The 21328-nt window shown below is 43.3% G+C and overlaps 1 protein-coding gene across 2 annotated transcripts in view; it reads left to right on the forward strand.

Moving 5' to 3' along the window:
- ALCAM (activated leukocyte cell adhesion molecule) overlaps window positions 1-21328 on the forward strand; it is a 142709-nt gene that overhangs the window by 73705 nt on the left and 47676 nt on the right. For both annotated transcript variants that reach the window (XM_069757751.1, XM_069757750.1), the window contains exons 3-6: window positions 3043-3262; window positions 6421-6485; window positions 6571-6658; window positions 9654-9836. In XM_069757751.1, the coding sequence (XP_069613852.1) occupies window positions 3043-3262; window positions 6421-6485; window positions 6571-6658; window positions 9654-9836 (556 nt within the window). The remainder of the gene's footprint in view (window positions 1-3042; window positions 3263-6420; window positions 6486-6570; window positions 6659-9653; window positions 9837-21328) is intronic.

Raw genomic sequence — 21328 nt, forward strand, 5'->3', positions numbered from 1 at the left:
ATGTAAAATAGGAGGCAGGTCACTGAGGGATCAGTGAACTGTCAGAAGCCATACACATGAATACCTAATCAGAGCACCACATGAAGCTCCCACAGCCCGCCCCGGGGCACGAGAATATCATTAGCTCATAACTGAAAATAAAGATTAAACATCAACCGCAAGATGTCATTGTAATCAGTATAACGGCGCCGACCTGACACTTTATGTAGGTTACTGTGCACAATCCTGCTGACGGGCTCCCTTCTAAGATAGTTGTTTTTTGGGGTTTTTTTTTAATTAATCTGTGTATGTAGTATAGTGTCAATGTGTATATATACAGTGGGTACGGAAATTATTCAGACCCCTTTAAATTTTTCACTCTCTGCTTTATTGCAGCCATTTGGTAAATTCAAAAAGGTTCATTTTGCAGGCACAACCACAAGTCACGTGTGAGAGCAGGCATGTGACGAATAAGTGACACCACGGAGTAGGGATCCATGACAGGACAGCATGTGACTTAGGCTGGTTTCACACTAGTGCACTTCCTCCCTTCTTCCTCCATGAATCCCCACCTACGTTCCGCTTACGCTCCGCCTACTACTCCTTGTGTGCTACGTTGCCCTGCATACCTATCTTTAACATTGGGTATGCAGGCCATATGAATGTATGTGGATGCTTTCGTATGCGCCTTTTTGACGCTGTTACGAATGCAACATGTTGCGGTCGGCGCAGCGATAAAATGGCGCATGCGGAGGTATCCGCATACATTCATATGGCCTGCATACCCAATATGAAAGATAAGTATGCAGCGCAACGCAACACACAAGGAGTAGTAGGCAGAACGTAGGCGGGGTTTCATGGAGGAGACGGGAGGAAGTACGCTGCCATCCGCAGCCCTCCCATATGCTATTGTGAAACCAGCTTTAAATATGTGTCTGAGCAAAAGTTCTGAATACTTATGACCATGTGATATTTCAGTTTTTCCTTTTTAATAAATTTGCAAAAATTTCTACAGTTCTGTTTTTTTCAGTCAAGATGGGGTGCAGAGTGTACATGTGTGTGAAAAATTAACTTTTTTGAATTTACCAAATGGCTGCTATGAAAGAAAGAGTGACGAATTTAAAGGGTCTGGATACTTTCCGTACTCACTGTACTCTCCTACCACCGCTGTCATGCTCCTCTTTTCATCACTGCTCTGCAGACTCTCCGGTTCATTCTGCGTGACCCAGAAGTGGCTTTCACAATGCAAGTCTGTGTAGCGTCAGAACGAGGCTCCATGGGCTTACATTCTAAAAGAGACTTCCTGCTCTCACAGAGTGATCCGGATATCCTGAAGAGCAGTGATGTCACTGAGAAGAGGAGCAGAACGGTATTGGATCCTGGAAAAGACAGCGGAAGGTGAGTACCTATATTAATACACTCACACTACACCACATACACATATACTCAAAACAAAAAACCTTCATGGGAGGGCTTCTTCCTTTAGTGAATGCTAATAAATATTCCTTTGGCGCGCCACCCTTGTCAGCCATATTAGAATATTGGTTGTTTGATGGTCCATCACATGGCATCAATCTGTAGTGCCCTCACTAGAAGTCCTGCATTTACACCCCTGCAGATACAGAGTTGTCACATTCACTTCCACTACTCTGCATCAGAGTATTTATCTTCTTATTAACAATTTTTATACCCTCGATCCCTCTTGAATGTAGAGTTTGGTTTGTGTATAATCAGTAAAAGCTTAAAGGGAACCTGTCCCCCCCCCCCCCCCCCCCCAAAATGGAAGGTGAGCTAAGCCCACCGGCATCAAGGGCTTATCTACAGCATTCTGGAATGCTGTAGATAAGCCCCGATGTATCCGAAAAGATGAGAAAAAGAGGTTAGGTTTGGGGCCTCCCATCTCCTTACGATGACGTCCTCTTCTTGTCTTCACGCTGCGGCTCCGGCATACTGATTTGCCCTGTTGAGGCAGGCAAAGTACTGCAGTGCGCAGGTGCTGGGCCTCTCTGACCTTTCCCTGCGCACTGCAGTACTTTGCTCTGCCCTCAACAGGGCAAATCAGTATGCCGGAGCCGCAGCGTGAAGACAAGAAGAGGACGTCATCGTAAGGAGATGGGAGGCCCCGGACTGGACCGCGATGCCCTTCGGATCAGAACTGGACCGGGACCGCCCCTGGGTGAGTATAATCTAACCTCTTTTTCTCATCTTTCAGGATACATCGGAGGCTTATCTACATCATTCCAGAATGCTGTAGATAAGCCCCTGATGCCGGTGGCCGCAGCTCACCTTCGATTTTGGGGGTGACAGGTTCCCTTTAAGGAAATTATCCGGGACAAGAGATATACCAGGGTCTACATCTTTAATTACTAATTATTAATACATGTATTTTCTCTTTTTCGAGAGCACTTGTCATTTTACTAATCTGTTAAAGGGAATATGTCAGCAGGTTTTTGCTATGTAATCTGACAGCAGCATGAGGCTCTGATTCAAGCAATGTATCATTTAGGTTACTGAATGCAGCAGATGTCACAGAATGAGTTTTCTCTGCTGCAGATCTAGCATAGCTTGGAGTGATTTTAATTAAACAGCCAAACAGCCACTGGAATCAGGGTCTCTGCCCCTATATCATGATGCTTTCAGATTGCATGTTGAAAACCTGCTGAAAAATTCCTGTCATAGTGACATTTCAGAAGTTTGGAGCCATGATGGTCCTCTTGGTGGTGAAGCTCCTAGTGATCGCTAAAGCAATGAGTCAAGCTTTGTCCCTTATATTCTGAGCAGCAATGCTCTTCTCGGAGTTCGGATTGATGGAAGCGTCTAAGAGCCCTTGTACCACTAGATCTGAAGAGGCACATCAATCAATTGACAGCTGCCTCTGACCCTTCACTCAGTAATTATTGGGTGTCTCCGCACCCGGGTCCCCATCAATGAACGTTTCTGAAATGTTACTATGCCGTGTACCCTTTTACTGAAGTCCCTTAGTGAATATTTCATCAGCGCAGACTTCCCGGTGACAGAAGGACATGCTCCATGCCCAGGGCTTGAACGTTTGTTTGTGCACAGGAACAGCCAGACGGAGTTGCCGTGTTCGTAGCCACTCGATCCGCTGTGAAGAATAAAACCAGTTATGATAGCGTGCCGGAGTACAGTGGGCGCTTGGAGCTGTCGGAGAACTACACGTTGTCCATCTCAAACGCAAGGATCACCGATGAGAAGAGATTTGTATGCATGCTCATAACAGAAGAAAATGTGTTTGAAGAGCCGACACTAGTGAAAGTTTTCAGTAAGTACACACCACCGTTATGCCAAATTTATGATTTTGTGTCTGGGGACAGTTTCCAGGAAGCTTAATTAGAAAAGGGAACATTTTGTTCTATATCATCGCTTGCTGTCAGGCTGCAGGAAACCTCTGAATCATGCTCGTCATTAGCAGCAATTTTGACTTCTTACCTTGCATTAGAGCAGCATTGTTTAACAAGACAAATCCAAAGGTTTGGAGGCAATTGTGCTCCAGGAGGAAAAAAAAAGATCATTCTTCCCGTTACAGAATAGGACATATTTCCGAATGCTGTATTTTTTCATGACTTGCATTTGTTAGACATATTAGCGGTTTCTCAGAATATGCCGAGGATATTATAGGGCATTTCGCATTAATAATACATTGTATTGGCTGATCCTCGTCTATGCTCTGCTGGGGTTCTTACCGGTGTGAAAACCTGTGTGTACTTTGGAAAGAAATATGACTGAGCCGAAAGGTAAATGCACAAAGGCCATTATTCTTCTAGAGCGAGTTACTGTATGCTTCCTGAAGTAATCCCGGCAGATGATGTTTAACACTTTCATGCCTGGGTGCTATTGTTTCGATCACATGACCACCTTAACAGTTGGATATGTCTTGATGGATGACCCTTACACCTTACGTACATTTCTTTCTACATCCATGATAGTCAAGATGTGCTAGCTTGGTACGTGCTCCACAGCCCACCCTATACATGTGCCACCGGTACTATACTGCCAGTATCTGCCTCTAACAGCAGTGACCAGAGCTAGCTCTGATTGCTGCTTCTACACCATGTCTGACAATCCCGCTCTGTGACATTTCCATGGCCTGGTTTCTGATTTGTGTATGAATTGGGCCCCACCCTCTAGACTTCATAAAAGAATGTCAATCTCGCTATCTACTTCAATACGTTACTATCCTATATAGTACAAGTGATGAAAGAATCGCAACCTCAAGACCCCTATGGTGACTCAACTGTGGCGGGGAGCAGTGCCGGACTATTCAAATCTATTTCTGTGGGCTACCGAGTGTTGCAGAGGAAATCATACTTGGCTTGTGGTTTGGACAGCATAAATTGAGAGACATACTTCCTTAAAATAAAAAAAAAAGATTACAGCATATGTTATATACCGTATTATATATATATATATATATATATATATATATATATATATATATATATATATATATATAAAATTAATATTTTTCCATTTGAAATATTAACTTCCTCTTGAGAATAAATTTTCGCCTGTCTTCATCTCTTTCTCCTTTTCTTCCAAGAGTCATAACTTTTTGTTTTTTCCATTTTTCCATTGATATAGATATGGCAGAGCTTAGTATTTTCTGGAAGAGTTGCCCTTTTTTGTTACGACATCATTAATTTTGCCAAAATTCCAAGTACTGTAAAATTGCCAGATAAAAAGTCCCAACATTGTTTTTAGGGTTTTATTTTTACTATGTTCATTCTGCTTTTTATGATTCTCCTGGTCAGTACAATGACGGCAATAGCAAATTTGTCCAATTTTTTTTGTATTATTATTATTATTTTAGTGGTGAAAAAAATGTTGACTTTTGAAATAAATGTATTTTTTGTCGCCATTTTTTTGAGACCTGTAACTTTTTTATATTTCTATTGAAAAATGCGCACGGTCTTGTTTTCGTAGAGCAAACTGACGTTTTTATTGATACAGTTTTGGGATAGGTACAATGTTTTGTTGGTTCTGATATAATTTTTTGAATCATGGTGGTGACTAAAAATGCAATTCTGGCTTTTCCAATTATTTTCTCTTTACGTTTTTGACTTATGGAAGCAGAGATACAAACATGTATTTTATTGAATTTTTTCAGACTTTAACATATTGAAGTATATAGTAAAAATCACAGCCTTCTATGAAGTCCAGCCGGAGACTGCGGTTTCAACAGAGCACCGTATTGGCAGGCACAGGGGTTTTTGGCAGACCACTAGCTCTCTAACATCTCACTTCTCCCCCCCCAAAAAATTGCAATTTAAAAAGTCATATGCAAAAAAGAAGCCCTTGCACTGCTCCAACAACTTATTTTCATTTTTATAAATTGTTCTAAATTGCTTTTCGCATTAAAATAATAAAAAGTACTACACAATTAGATTTGCAGTAATCGCTCTGACCCGAAGAATGGAGCTGCCAGGTCATTTTTACTTCACAACTAAATCCATCTGAAGGAAACTCAAAAAACATTGGTGGAATTGCGTTTTTGTTTTATTTTCACCATTTTTAGTAAATTATTTGGTAAATGGATGGTGTAATTCAAAACTACAACTCATCCAGCAAAAAAAAGAAACGTGGTCATATTGCTATATCGATGCTAAAATACATACCGTACATTATGGCTGCTGAAAGAAGTGCGGAGAAAAAGGAAACCAGAAAATAGGGTTAAGAATCCCCAGCTATTGGCACCCGCAGATTCTACGGTATTGTGGACTACTGGGGCCAGAGGTTTAGGAACACGGCTTATAATTGTAATAGGGTCAGAACATGATCAATGTGGAGTTTGCCATGAATTTCACCCTTTGCAGACCATAGTTGGCAATTTAAGGGCTTGTTCATACACCATGCATTTGCCATTTTTTCTGTTTTTTTTTTATTTTTATTTTTTTTGTTTTCACAGTACCTGCAAAGTGAATACGATTTCTGAAATCTCATGCACATGCCGCCTACTTTTCCCTTGCGCATTTGAAACAACAAAGCGTTTTTTTCATAATTGCAGCATGTGACTTCTTTCAAAATTTTTGTAGCGTTTTTCACCCATTTGAATGAATAGAAAAAAAGATGCAACAAAAACACGTACCGGTAATTTTTTTTCCCTAAACTGAGTATTTTATGCAGCATGTTCTTCCAATACTGGTTTTTGGTGCAGAAAAATGTGCTGTAAATACGCAATATACGGTACACAATAGGCGTACTGAGAATATAAAATGCCCCCAAATCCATGGAGAAATCTATGTGAGCAGAACAATGAATTGTAATGTACTCTGCTACATATCTAAATCAGATCTGCTGTGTATGAATGGATCTAGTTAGTATTCAGATAGCAGAGGTTTGCTCCATATGGGTTGTTCCTGGTGACTGCTTACAAGTATGCCCTACCTTTTATAACATACTCTGCCACACTCCTCATTTTAGAGCCACCTTCCAAACCTGAGATCATCAACCAGCCGGCATTTATGGAGACAGGGAAGCTAAATAAGGTAAATGTAGGAGAAGTCATTACAAGATCAACTCTCACTGAATTTATAGCTTCAGATATCTTACCGTGACATGTCATTTGTACAGGTCGGGGATTGCGTTGCTAACGACAGCTACCCAGACGCCAACATTACGTGGTACAGAAATGGTCAAGTTCTTTTACCGGTTGATGGAGGTATGTTTGTTCTCCCTGTACATATGATCCAATTCTAGATAATTTAGGATTAGTGATGAGCAACAATGCTCAGCTAAGGTGTTATGCTCAGGTACTAACCGAGTGACTTGACGTGCTCAAAAAAATGTTTGAGTCCCTGCGGGTGCATGTCTCGCGGTTGTTCGACAGCCGAAACACTTAGGGGATGCCTGTTTGTTAGACAATCCCTGCATGAGTTGCGGCTGTCGAACAGCCAACGTTGAGACTCAAACATATTTTTCGAGCACGCCAAACACACTTGGTTAGAACCCCAGCATAACACCTTATCCGAGCACGTTTACTCATCACTATTTAAGATCCAGATGTGGTGCAAAACTAACAAAATGTTGTGTCTATGAATTCGGACGATAGAACTTTTTCAGTGTTCCTTCAAAATACCTGTACTTTGTGATAGGATACAATTGCAAGCTGTAATAACCTAGATTTACAAGGTCATGGACCTACAGCAGGATTAGGCTGTCCTGGATAATATGGTCGTAATTATACCAGAAGAAAACATTTGTGCTAAACGCAGATTATTATGTGCTGTTCTGTGAATTTACCATAAAAACACGCGTAAAATTCAACAGTGTCAGGAGGTGCATTGTTTCCAGTGCTGCCATTAGGAGCCTCAGCTGTAGAATACATTTATTTATACCATTCATGTATCATTTTCAGAAATCCTCTTACCGATCAGTTTTATTTTTGGAAAAACCCTTTCTTGTATTTATATTACTTGCATTCTTCAGTATTATTGTAGTGAGGTCTTCGTTTCTGCATCACCGAGAAGTCTTTAGCTAGTCTTGTTACGTTTTCCACTTCCATTACTTCCTGCAGTACTAAGTTAATAATGAGAGATAACAAGTATCACTATATTGCTTTTTAATTACACACAGATGCGGCACCGTTCACTTTCATACAGGAGCTTTCTTTACAAGTCACTTAAAATTCAGTTATCCTGATGTGACTCTGTAATTACACTTGGAAGGACAACGCTTAATTAGCTTGTTCCTTTGTTGTAAGTTGCTGCTGTTTGTATCATATATTCAGTGAGGAAATGGAAAAGAACGGAGATATATATACAATAGCTTGCAGAAGTATTCACATCCCCCCTTGGCAGTTTTTGTATTTTGCTACCTCACAACCTGGAATTTCACTGGTTGTTTTGAGGGTTTGCATCAGTTCATGCAAAGAACATGGCTACAACTGTGAACATTTGGTTTTCTTTTTATTGTGAAGCAAACAACAAATAGGACTAAATAACTGAAAACTTCAGTGTGCATAATTATTCACCCCCCTAAAGTCAGTACTTTGTAGAGCCTCCCTTTGCACCAATTACAGCTGTAAGTCGCTTTGGATAAGTCTGTATAAGCTTTCTACATCTTGCCACTAGGATCTTTACCCATTTCACAAGGTAAAACTGCTCCAGTTCACCAGAGGAAACCATCTAATTTGAAGGAACTGGAGCAGTCTGACCACAGCTGAAAAATATCTCCATAGCATGATGCTCCCATCACCATGTTTCACTGTGGGAACGATGTTCTGGGTGATGATCTGTGTTGGTTTGGCACCAGACATAGCGTTTTCCTTGGTGGCCAAAAAGTTCAATTTTGGTTTCATCTAACCACAGCACCTTCCTCCATACATTTGGGGAGTCTCCCACATGTCTTTTGGCAAGCTCAAAACGAGCCATACAATTTTGTGTGTAAGTAAAGCCTTTTTTTCTCTCCACATTTCCTTAAAGGCCACCTCTGTGGAGTTTACGGTTTATTGTGGTCATATGGACAGATACTCCAGTCTCTACTTTAGGGTTACCTTTGGTCTCTATGCTGCCTCTCTGATTAATGCCCTCCTTGCCCAGGCTGAGAGTTTTGGTGGGCGGCCATCTCTTGGCAGGTTTGTTGTGGTAGCATGTTCTTTCCATTTGATGATAATGAATTTGATGGTGCTCCAGTGGATATCAGAGATTGGGATTTTGTTATCGCCTAACCCTGACTTGTACTTCTCAACAACTTTGTCCCTGATTTGTTTGGAGATCTCTTTGGTCTTCATGGTGTTGTTTGGTTAGTGGTGCCTCTTGTTTCAGAAAAGGTGTGTATGCACTGACAGACCATGTCACACTTAGGCTACTTTCACATTTCCGTTTATTTGGATCCGTCACAATGCGTCGTTTTGCTAAAAAAAAACGCATCCTGCAAATTTGCACGCAGGATGTGTTTTTTCCCATAGAATTGTATTGCCGACGGATCGCGACGTATGGCCACACGTCCGTTGTGCACTGGATGCGGTTTTGGCGGCCCATCGTCTCGGAAAAACATTCAAGGGAACGTTTTTCCATACGTCGCATCCAGTGTTTCACACTGCGCATGTCCAGCAGGAAATCTCGTTCTCACGATCTTTCCTGCTGGGCAACGCAGATGGAAATGTGAAAGAAAACACTTCCTTCGGTATGTCGCACCGACGCTTTGTGACGGCCCTGTACCGACGGAAGTGTGAAAGAAGCCTTAGATTGCATAGGTGGACTTCCTGTCACTAAGCATGTGACTTATGAAGGTAATGGCTTGCACCAGAACTTTTTAGGGGCTTCATAGCAAAAGGGGTGAATACATATGCATATGCCAGTTTTTAGTTTTTTGAGCGCATACATTTAATTTGCGCCTATATTTTTCTCACTTCACTAAATAAGACTATTTGGTGCTGATTCATCACAGATCGGATTACAAAAATATTTAAACAAAAGTTGTGATGTAACAAAATAGGTAAAAAGCTATACATTTTGGTCCCTTTCAGTTCAGTGGGGTCTCAGCTCCCGAACTCCAATCCATCAATACTTCTGACATGTCTTTATGACACCTGTCAGTCTAATGCTTATTTGTGCTCTTGATTGTTAAAAGAATGGCAAAAGCTCTATAAAGTGAACACGCGGGATATGTCCTAAAAGGAAACATTCTTAACAAGGTTTTTTTTTTTTGTTCAGTTGTTTCTATAGAGTGGTCTAAAGAAAGAAACTCAATAAGTGGCCTTCATAACATTCGCTCTTCACTGCAGTACATGTCGACCAAAAATGACATTAATGCACATTTTTCATGTGTAGTGACTTACTATATGCCAAATGGCATGACAATAATGGAGTCGGATCCAGTTGTTTTCGATATCTATTGTAAGTATTATACTTTGTCTTTTGATTTTTGAGTGTGTAATTTATTTGCATGTATTTGTTGGTGTTTTCAGAATAAATTGGACAAATACTAGATGTTCGGTAAGCAATGTACCGAAAACTTTACAACAAATGTGTACCAGAATGTGTCGGAAAGAGATCATTGCATTTAGGGAAAAGAACTAATTGAGGAGCACACACTATGGCTCCATGGGGACTCTTCTCTGCCATGTGTTTGACCTACTGATAATAATGTTTTAGGTGTACAAATATTTTGACAGATGTTCGGAGAAAGAAGAATGTGTCTTGTAGAATATCCGTGCCCAATCCTTTATGTGCTGAAGGGAAATAAGATGGAGGCTTACTCGTTTAGCTCTCCATTGAAAATATAGGCATGCTCAACTGAACCAAGTGTGCATGTACATGGCGAGGAAGGGGGAAATAGCAGTCAGTAATGAACATGGAGAGGAAAGGGGACAAATGGCTGATAGCCAAACGACTGACAAAGTGTGCATGTGCATGGGGTGGAAGGGAGAAATAACTGTCAACCTTGCGACTGACCAAGTTGCGCATGGGGAGTAAGGGAGAAATAGCGGTCAGCCCAGTGACTGACCAAGTGTGCATGTACATGGGGAGGAAGGAAGACCTATCTGTCAGCCCAGTGACTGACCAAGTGTGCATGTACAAGGGGAGGAAGGAAGACATAGCTGTCTGCCAAAGGACTGGCCAAGTGTGCATGTACAAGGGGAGGAAGGAAGACATAGCTGTCAGCCCAGTGACTGACCAAGTGTGCATGTACATGGGGAGGAAGGAAGACATAGCTGTCTGCCATGAACATGGAGAGGAAAGGGGACAAATGGCTGATAGCCAAACGACTGACAAAGTGTGCATGTGCATGGGGAGGAAGGGAGAAATAACTGTCAACCTAGCAACTGACTCAATTCTAAATATTTTTCTATCTACTGGCTAACACGGTACCAAGATATATATCTTTCCTGTATCATAATGAAATTGTGTGGGCATTTGTTTGAATATTATTTCCTTTTATTTATTATGCATTGCTTATATAGCACCATTAATTCCCCAGTCATCAGCACCTCTGTCCCAACTGAAGCTTGCAGTCTAGATTCCCTATCAGTATGTCTTTGCAGTGTGGGAAGAAGCTGGAGAACCCCGGAGGAAACCCACACAAACACGGGTAGAACATACAAACTCTTTGCAGATGTTGTCCTTGGTGGGATTTGATCCCAGGACCCCAGCGCTGCAAGGCTGCTGTGCTATCCACTGAGCTACCATGCTGCGAACTAGCAGTAATATGGCGCTAGCTTGTTGTTCAATTTTTTGGGGGCAGAGGTGGTGAATTTTCATGTGCTCATCACTGTGTGACCTGACTGATTGATTGTTTCTCTGTTCGGTTTATATTATCTAAACCTTTTGTTGTGCAATAACTAACAACTTTTTATGTAAATTGAATTTTTAGCGATTTGTGGCCATATTCCATCAAGTTAATGAAGCATATTTGAGGGGAAAAACTTTTGTTTCCCATTTTCTATCACACGTAGAAGCAGCGCCCATTACGAGATTATCCGTTTCAGTGGTCAGAAGACAGCTCTTTATATGAATTAAATAAAGGTCACACATAATTCATACAGTATTGATATTTTATTGATTAATGCAGGCACGGGTGAAGGTCACTTGCAGTTTTAATACGGCGTGAATTCATGTTTCCAGATGAAATAGAAAAGCTAGAAGTATAAACGAGCACAGCAAGTGCAGAATGGGCCATTGGCTGTTCTGTTTTCATGTGAGCGCCATACACCAGTGGAGCAACTTTAGAGGGGACTGCCTAAATGATCCTCATAACTAGTTTATTTGCTTTTAGGGTATGTGCACAAACCCGCCATTTAGATGTCAGCACAACGGCTGAGATTTACGACAGAACAATGACAACAGAAATGTTCCTAAGGCGTCTTTCCCCCTCTGCTGAGAAGTGCAGAGAAAGGGCGGCTTTCTAGCTAAAGTCACGCAAAGAATGAGAAAAAGTCACTTCTTTTAGCCACTTCAGGGTTTCTGAACCCTGAAGCAGTTAAAAGAATTAACATAACAGCGATCATATGCACATACAGTGCCATGTTAAAGTTTGTTCACCCCTGGTCAAAATTAATTATTGTGAACAGTTAAGCAAGTTGAAGATGAAATGATCTCTAAAAGGCCCAAAGTTACAGATGACGCAATTCCTTTATATATTAGGCAAAAAAGAAAATATATTTTAATCTTTAACATTTTAAAAATTCCAAAAAGGAAAATGGACATGTGCAAAAGTTTTAGCACCCTACATGGTTAGTACCTAAATAAATGAATGCCCGAAGAATGACCACTTAGTTATAAATAGGGAGACTTCCAAAAATTGTATGGAATCAAAAAAGAGTGAAGTACAAAAACCCGACTAAAAGTGAGACTTTTACTAATATAAATATAAAGATAAAATTGATAACAAAATATTACATACCAGGGTTATGGGAACACATGACAGAATGACAGCTGAGCAGAATGATTTTTTAAGTAAACCATAATTATGGCAGGTAAGACAAATTTACACAATCAAAATAGTAAAAAATGAATTAAATGTCCCTTGTAAGCAGGTAAAAAAGGGGGTAAAGTGCTATTGCATATGTGCAAAAGTAATTTTAAAAAAATAACGGTATTACAGCAGGAATAAAGTGGCACGTGTATTTAGTCACGGTAAAAAGAAAGTTCATAAGGTGAAAACTATATAACATACCGGTAGTAATATAGTTATTAAGGTTGAAGGAAGACCAAGTCCATCTAGTTCAACCCATAGCCTAACCTAACATGCCCTAACATGTTGATCCAGAGGAAGGCAAAAAAACCCATGTGGCAAAGAGTAAGCTCCACATTGGGGGAAAAAAAATCCTTCCCGACTCCACATACGGCAATCGGACTAGTTCCCTGGATCAACGCCCTATCAAGGACTCTAGTATATGTGACGCCCAGGAGACCGGGATACCCAGCACCGGACCAATGGAGTCTGTCTCTTGAGGGGGATGTCACGGGTGGCTTGACCCGGTGCTGTGGCCTCAGGCAATGCACAGTGTAAGGGGTATCATGAGGGGACAGGCACTTACTTGATCAGCAGCAGGTTCTCCCAGCGGTGACGATCCTGATCCTGGATAGATGGCTATTGTCCAAATGAAAGACTGAGGCACTGAAACGTTTAACCAGTTTACTTTAACATAAAAGGATTTACAACCAGTCCTGTCACCGGAGTCTGTATGGGAACTCTGAGTTACTTTGACCCTGCCGGGGTCTTCGCCTCTTATTGTGCGCAATTTCTGTGTGGCTCTGCTGCTGTATGTGAACTGGCTGCCGGCCCAATCTGTCCCCTCCGGGTCCTGGTTCGACGGGCAACCCGAGTCCTTTTATCGGTTTACCCCCTCTGGGAGTACCGCTGAACTCTGTGTCTGTTGCTGCATCCGACCCTAGTGAAGCTGATATCACCTCACGTTTTTCCGGTTGCTGTATTATATATAATGAATACAGCCACGGATCCGGTATCCGTCTTTGCGCCTGTTCTGGGTAGTGATTAATGCTACCCGGTTCTCACAATGTCCTTTTTCTCTATCCCTCTTCTCCTCAGGCCGGTGATTTAGGCCTGGTAACAGTCACAGGGCTGTTAGAGATTCAACTGTATGACCTCTCACCATCAGCTCCTTGGCCCAACTGCCATTTCTTCTCTCAGACCAGAATGGATCAAGGGGAGTCTCTGGAGCTCCCCCTTCTGGCCGGAGGTGGTAGTGCAGTCTTGCTATTTTAGTATTTGTACTTACTGTCAGTAACTATTTTTGTGGCAAATACCCCTAGGGGTGCCACATTCCCCCTTAGTTAAGAACAGTACTCCGGGACTGTGGGACAATAACATTTTGAAATAACAATTAATATGTACAGAGTCTTAAAAATGAAAAGTTACAAAAACCACTCAAGGAAACAAAAATAGAGTTCTGTAAAAAGTCACTTCAAATAGCGTCCATTAATACAGTTCTATCCTTGAAGGTATTAGGAACGGCACTGTACTTAGTGTCCAGGAATTTAGTTCCATTTTTCCAACGGAGTTATCAATATAAAGTCTAAAGAAAGTTCAAAAAGAGCAAAAAGCAAAGTTCAAAAAGCAGTCTTTCCGGAGCTTTGATTTAGTGCCTCCGGGCTGATAAAAAGTTCAAGAATATGCAATAAGTTCATACAGACAAGTCTCTGTAGGCACTGGGCTTAAACGTTGCAGACTGATAGCAATGACTATACTACATTTTCTGTTTAACTATATACGGCATAACATACATACAATACACATTATGAGCTTTATAGTTGGTAATCTGCATACCTGGCCGGTAATTGACCCTGGGTACTACGCTGTGATCTACGTAATAGCGGTGTCTCTTCATGTGGTGTACTACTGTCTACTGCGGATGTAGTATCTGCCCGCTCTGCTAAACATAATTCCACGACTATGGAGTTGGCAAGTCCACCGTGAATGGGATCACTCTGATCAGGAATCTGTTCTTCCTGGCCTGGAATCTCCTGTAGTACGGGGTCAGCCTCTTCCTGTCTTGGGACTTCTGGTATTGGGTTCGGTGTTGGGTAAAAGGCCACCATGGGAACCACTACTGCACCATGGTATGTTAGTAGGGTTTTGGGAAAGTCTCCTATACAGGTGTGATACATTTCCTCTTCTTTTTCCTTTACTGGTTGGACCTGCATGGGTTGAATAACTTCTGGTTCTGGCTGGACAACTTCTGTCTCTTTCAATGCTTCCGGACATAATTTAAGATTGTCTCTTGACACTAGTACAGATGATAAGCCCCCGTTTTTGCTAATGAGACACATTTTAGGATTATCCATTCTTGTTGGTAAAACTGTGTAGGGTACGGCTTCCCACTGATTGTCTAGTTTATTGGTTCGACGATTTCTCTTGAGCACTTGGTCACCCGGTCTTAATGGGGTCGCTAGAGCATTCTGGTTGAAAGTTCGCTCTTGTCTTTCTCTAGTTTGCTGAAGGCTTCTTTCCACACTCTCTTGCACTTGGCGATACTGCTTTTGCCGTATGATATCCCAATTGGAGTCTTGGACTTCTGCGTCTGGTTTCAGAATTCCCATTTCTAGATCGATTGGTAATTGGCCGGGTCTTGCACGCATAAGGTAAGCTGGGGTGCAATTGGTGGAGCTCACCGGGACATGATTATACAGATCCACCAAGTCAGGCAATTTCTCTGGCCATTGATTCCTTTCTGTCTCAGGTAAAGTCTTTAGTAGGTCTATTACAATATGGTTCATCTTCTCGCATAAGCCGTTTGTTTGTGGATGATAAGCCGTCGTCCGGATCTTTTTGCAACCATACATATTACAGAATTCTCTGAAGATCTCTGATTCAAAGGCTGTACCTTGGTCGGTGAGAACCTGTTCCAGATATCCATGGGGTCTACAAAAGTACGTTTGGAATGCTTTGGCTGCTGTTTTTGCTGTCAGATCTTTTACGGGTACTACTACCAAGAAACGTGAATAATGGTCCACGATGGTCAAGGCATAGACATAGCCGGACCGGCTTGGTGTCAACTTCACGTGGTCCATGGCTACAAGTTCAAGTGGTTGTTTGGTGATTATGGGCTGCAGTGGTGCTCTTTGGTTCTTTTGATCGTTTCTTCTGAGGTTACACGGGCCACAATTTCTGCACCACTGTTCGATTGATTTTCTCATCCCGACCCAATAAAATCTTTCTCTTAGAAGTACTTCTAACTTTTTCCAACCGAAGTGACCAGCACCATTATGGTAAGCTTCGAGGACCATCTTCACATCTTGTTTAGGCACAATAATCTGCCAAACCAATTCATGTGTTTTCGGATTGGTGTATCTTCTACAGAGCTTCCCTTGATACAGGAACATTTTGCCTCTCTCTTTCCAGAGTTGATGCGTCTCTTCTGGGGCATCCTCATAGGGATATGCACTTTGCTCAGTCAACAGTTCCTTCACCAACTTCACAGCCGGATTGCTGTCTTGGGTGTCAGCCCATCTATGGTGTGCTAACGGATTAAAATTCACCTCTTGTTGTTTCTGATAGGTACTTGACTGATGATGTTTTGCCTTGGGACGATGGAAGGCTGGTAGTTCAATTTCTTCAAGCTCCCCCGTTTCCTCTTCTACATCTCTCAAGTGTGGCATCCGGGATAGGGCATCGGCATTTCCATTCTTGCGACCTGCTCGATACTTGATTATGAAGTTGTAATTAGATAACCGGGCTATCCATCGCTGTTCTAACGCACCTAATTTGGCTGTGTCCAGGTGGGTCAACGGATTGTTGTCAGTATAGACAATAAATTCTGCAGCGGCCAGATAGTGTTTGAAACGCTCCGTCACAGCCCAAACTACTGCCAGTAGTTCCAATTTGAAGGAGCTGTAATTTTCTGAATTTCTTTCAGTAGGCCGGAGCTTTCTACTTGCAAAGGCGATGACTTTCTCCCGACCTTCTTGCTTTTGCGACAGCACCGCTCCTAGTCCCACATTACTGGCATCGGTGTAGAGGATGAAAGGTTGATGGTAATCTGGGTATGCCAGAACCTCTTCTCCGGTTAGTGCCTTCTTTAGTTGTTCAAAGGAGTCTTCCCTTTCGTCGTTCCACTGAAAAGGAGGGTTTCGGTTTGAAGGTTTCTTCGTCTGCCCTACCAAGGTGTCTTGCAAGGGTGCTGCCAACTTGGTAAATCCTTTTATAAATCTGCGATAGTAACCCACCAATCCCAGGAATTGTCTCACTTCTTTTGCGCTGGTAGGTCTTGGCCAATCCCTTATGGCGCTTATTTTCTCGGGATCTGGTGCTACTCCCTCCGAACTCACGATGTGTCCCAGGTACTGTACCTTTGGCTTGAGAAGGTGACATTTGGATGGCTTGACTTTCATGCCATACCTGGATAAGGCTTCGAACACTTCTGCCAGGTCTATTAAGTGTTGTTCGTAAGTCTTTGAGTAGACGATCACATCATCTAGGTACAGGAGGACGGTCTCGAAGTTCTTGTGTCCGAGGCAGCATTCCATCAGCCGCTGGAAGGTACCGGATGCGTTGCAGAGTCCGAACGGCATGCGATTAAATTCACATAGACCCATTGGTGTGGTGAATGCCGTCTTTTCCTTATCTCTCTCAGCCACAGGGACTTGCCAATACCCGCTTGTTAAGTCTAAGGTGGAAAAATAATTAGCAGATTTCAAAGCAGTTAAGGACTCTTCTATCCTAGGCAAGGGGTAGGCGTCTTTATGGGTGATGTTATTAATCTTCCGGTAGTCTACGCACATTCTCATGGTTCCGTCCTTTTTTTTGACAATCACTAGAGGGGCCGCCCAGGGGCTACAGCTGTCTCTTATTACCCCGGCCTGTTTCATTTCCCTCAGCATATCTTTTGCACATTGATAGTGAGCGGGCGGTATGGGTCTATATCTTTCTTTTATTGGGGGATGGTCACCTGTGGGGATTGTGTGTTCTACCCCTTCTATCCGTCCGAAGTCCAATGGGTGTTTACTGAAGACTTGTTCATATTCCGTCACTAGCCTATACACCCCTTGTTTTTGATGGGTAGGTGTTGAATTTATGCCCACGTGTAGCTGTTGGCACCAATCCTCCATTTCTCCATCTGAGCCATTGCCTTCCACCTGACAGGTTGGTTCTAAGGGCTCAATGGTTGTGATGGCATTGTTGTCAACAGTATATAGCTTTGCCATTGTAGCATACCTTGGCAAAGTGACCTCTTCCTCTCCACAGTTCAAAAGTCGTACCGGCACTCGTCCCCGGTGTACCTCGACTATCCCTCGTGCTGTGAGTATAGTGGGCCTGCTGTCGGTGTACACTGGTTCTATTAAGGCTTGATAATCTCGTCCCTTAGTACCAATGGCTGCTCTACACCATACCAGCATTTCTGTTTTTGGTGGGATTACAATAGACGTTGGATCACTTACCCTCACACTGCCGATTTCTCCACCTGCAACTTCTACCTGTTGCCTTAACATCAATACTTTTATTTCCCTCCGGAGAACTCTCTGCTGGCAGGATTGGGCAGTTTCAGCAATTTGCTGTAAGACAGAAATGACTTCGGAAAAGCAGTTCTCTAACACATTCATTCCTATCAATACAGTTGGTTCACAGTTCCGCCGGTCAACATCAACAACAATTATACCCTGTTTCTTCAGTTCTACTTTACCAATCTTTATGGTCATCTCCCTGAATCCTAGTTTCGGTACCAACTTACCATTACTGGCCCATATATCTAGTTCAACATCAGAGGGCCCTTTATCAATATCTGCATCAGCCCAGTACCTCTTATAAAGGATATACGGTATAGATGAAATCTGGGAACCTGTGTCCAGCAAAGCGTTGAGGGGAATTCCGTCCAGCACGATAGGGATAATGGGTCGTCCTCCGATGTACCTGTCGTGCCAGGGTGTTGGGCCTTGAAAGTTCATTCCTGCGAAGCGGCCCGCATTCCCAGGGGATTCCCGTTTAAATCACAATCTCGTGCAAAGTGGCCCGGCTGCTGGCAACGGCGGCAAATGGGCTGTCCATCCGGTTGGTAGCGGTCGCGGGGTCGTCCTCTCCATGTCGGGTATCTCCGGGGTCTCATCCATGGAACATCCTCTCTACAGTTTGCCAACTCCATCTTGTGTCCTCTCATCTCCTGCATGGTTTTAGCCATTGAAGCAACAACATCAGCTAAAGAGTCAAGCTTTTGTTGAAGAGCCTCATTAGTACTGGGCCCCAGGGGCTTAGCAATGGCCCCAGACATAGCTGATGTCACTGGCACTCCCTGTTGTTGAGGTGCCTCTGCCATGGGTTGCGCAGGATCCAGATCCCGAGGTGCCTCTGCCAGCTGGAGACGTATAGCGCTCTCCTTTAATTGGGCAAATGTCAATTCAGGGTTCTTAAAAACAAGCATGCTCACATGCCCCCGGTGAGAAGGGGTGTAGAGTCCCTGAATAAATTGATCTCTTAGCAGTTTATCCGCTCCGGTGTTAAAAATGGGTTCAGCCAGTGTAAGTGATTTAAGGGCTTCCTGCAGGTTTAAGGCAAAGTCTCTCACGCCCTCATTAGCTTTTTGTTTGCAACTAAAGAATCGTATTTTAGCTTTGCTGCTGGCCGTGGTTTCAAATGTAGCTTTTAATCCAGCAAATATGCGTTCAACAGTGACTTTTAGATCAGCTGCCCATGCTGTGACTTCTCGCTTAGCATGGCCACTTAACTGCATCATCAGGAGACTAACACGCTGAACTTCACCCACAGGGAACATGTCAAAATGGGCCAGCATCTTTTCTCTGAAATCGTCAAGGGTATTAGGCTCACCTTCATACATTGGAAGCCATGGGCCACCCGGGGTATATGGCATCAGCACCGGCATGATGGGCGCCACTCCTTGCACCGCTGCGCTGCCGGACTCTCTATTGACACTCTGTCTTTCATCTGCATTAGCGTTGCCGAGTGCTGCGGCGTCTCCGTGCTGCGACATACTGTGCCCCCTTAGTTAATCCGGACCCTTCCGGTCCTCCGCTTCCGTCGGGATAGTGTAGATTCGTTCCGCTGTGCAGCAGGATCGATTTTCCCCTTGCTCTGATGTCAGAGCGCTCAGCTTGGTGCCGCCCACAATGACACGCCCCCTGCTGCTCCCACCCACCGCGCTCTGTAATGGCGGATTCTGAAGTTTTTCAGTTAGACTGGGGCTCAGGTGATGGCGTAGCTCAATTAACAGTCTCGTGCCTAACGGTTATGAAGTGATTACCTCAGGGGATGGCGGCCATCTTTACTCCATTATAACCAATGGGGAAAAGTCACTTTCAATAGTTTTCAATGGGGAATGGATTTTTCTTTAATAAAGTCAATTTTCAAGATTTTTCATCCCAGTTTTCACAGTTTTGGGCTCCAATCACGGCACACAATACCCGGTATACGGGCTGGCTAGATCCTGTTCGTGACGCCAATTGTGACGCCCAGGAGACCGGGATACCCAGCACCGGACCAATGGAGTCTGTCTCTTGAGGGGGATGTCACGGGTGGCTTGACCCGGTGCTGTGGCCTCAGGCAATGCACAGTGTAAGGGGTATCATGAGGGGACAGGCACTTACTTGATCAGCAGCAGGTTCTCCCAGCGGTGACGATCCTGATCCTGGATAGATGGCTATTGTCCAAATGAAAGACTGAGGCACTGAAACGTTTAACCAGTTTACTTTAACATAAAAGGATTTACAACCAGTCCTGTCACCGGAGTCTGTATGGGAACTCTGAGTTACTTTGACCCTGCCGGGGTCTTCGCCTCTTATTGTGCGCAATTTCTGTGTGGCCCTGCTGCTGTATGTGAACTGGCTGCCGGCCCAATCTGTCCCCTCCGGGTCCTGGTTCGACGGGCAACCCGAGTCCTTTTATCGGTTTACCCCCTCTGGGAGTACCGCTGAACTCTGTGTCTGTTGCTGCATCCGACCCTAGTGAAGCTGATATCACCTCACGTTTTTCCGGTTGCTGTATTATATATAATGAATACAGCCACGGATCCGGTATCCGTCTTTGCGCCTGTTCTGGGTAGTGATTAATGCTACCCGGTTCTCACAATGTCCTTTTTCTCTATCCCTCTTCTCCTCAGGCTGGTGATTTAGGCCTGGTAACAGTCACAGGGCTCTTAGAGATTCAACTGTATGACCTCTCACTATCAGCTCCTTGGCCCAACTGCCATTTCTTCTCTCAGACCAGAATGGATCAAGGGGAGTCTCTGGAGCTCCCCCTTCTGGCCGGAGGTGGTAGTGCAGTCTTGCTATTTTAGTATTTGTACTTACTGTCAGTAACTATTTTTGTGGCAAATACCCCTAGGGGTGCCACATATATAACCTGTAACATTATACTATATCGCTATGATAATGATAAAGTGCTATAATGCAAAATTCATAGCTAAAATAGTGTTAATGCAAAGGTAGCAGGTAGTATGCACCTGAATAGATGTGAAGGCATTCATAACACTGCAATTGTAATGCAGTATATGTGTAGAAGACGGCTAAATGGTTAGCCTGGAAAGACTGAAAAGGAAATGCACATGGGGACAGAGTTAGGAGTGTCAGCGTGTAAATGCTGTACCTGGGATGATACACTGCTCAGACTGGAAAGACCTCAATGCGCGTTTCGCAGTCGCTTCTTCCTTGGGGGGGAGGTAGGTGAGATACCATGCACTGCTCAGACAGGAAAGACCCCGAGACGTGTTTCGCAATCACTTCTTCCTTGGGGGTAGGTGAGATAGGTAGAGCTCTATTTTAACCTCATCGGTCGACAGGACTTGTTTCCAAAATGTATAAGGCTTGTTTAGATGTTTTTTTGCATACTTCTGATGCTCAATTTGATGGTGTGTACAAAGGAGAGGTTTTCTTCTGATGATTCTTCGATGAAGGCTATATTTGAGCAGGTGTCTCTGAACTGT

This window comes from Ranitomeya imitator, chromosome 3 (assembly GCF_032444005.1).
Source record: "Ranitomeya imitator isolate aRanImi1 chromosome 3, aRanImi1.pri, whole genome shotgun sequence".
Taxonomy (NCBI): domain Eukaryota; kingdom Metazoa; phylum Chordata; class Amphibia; order Anura; family Dendrobatidae; genus Ranitomeya; species Ranitomeya imitator.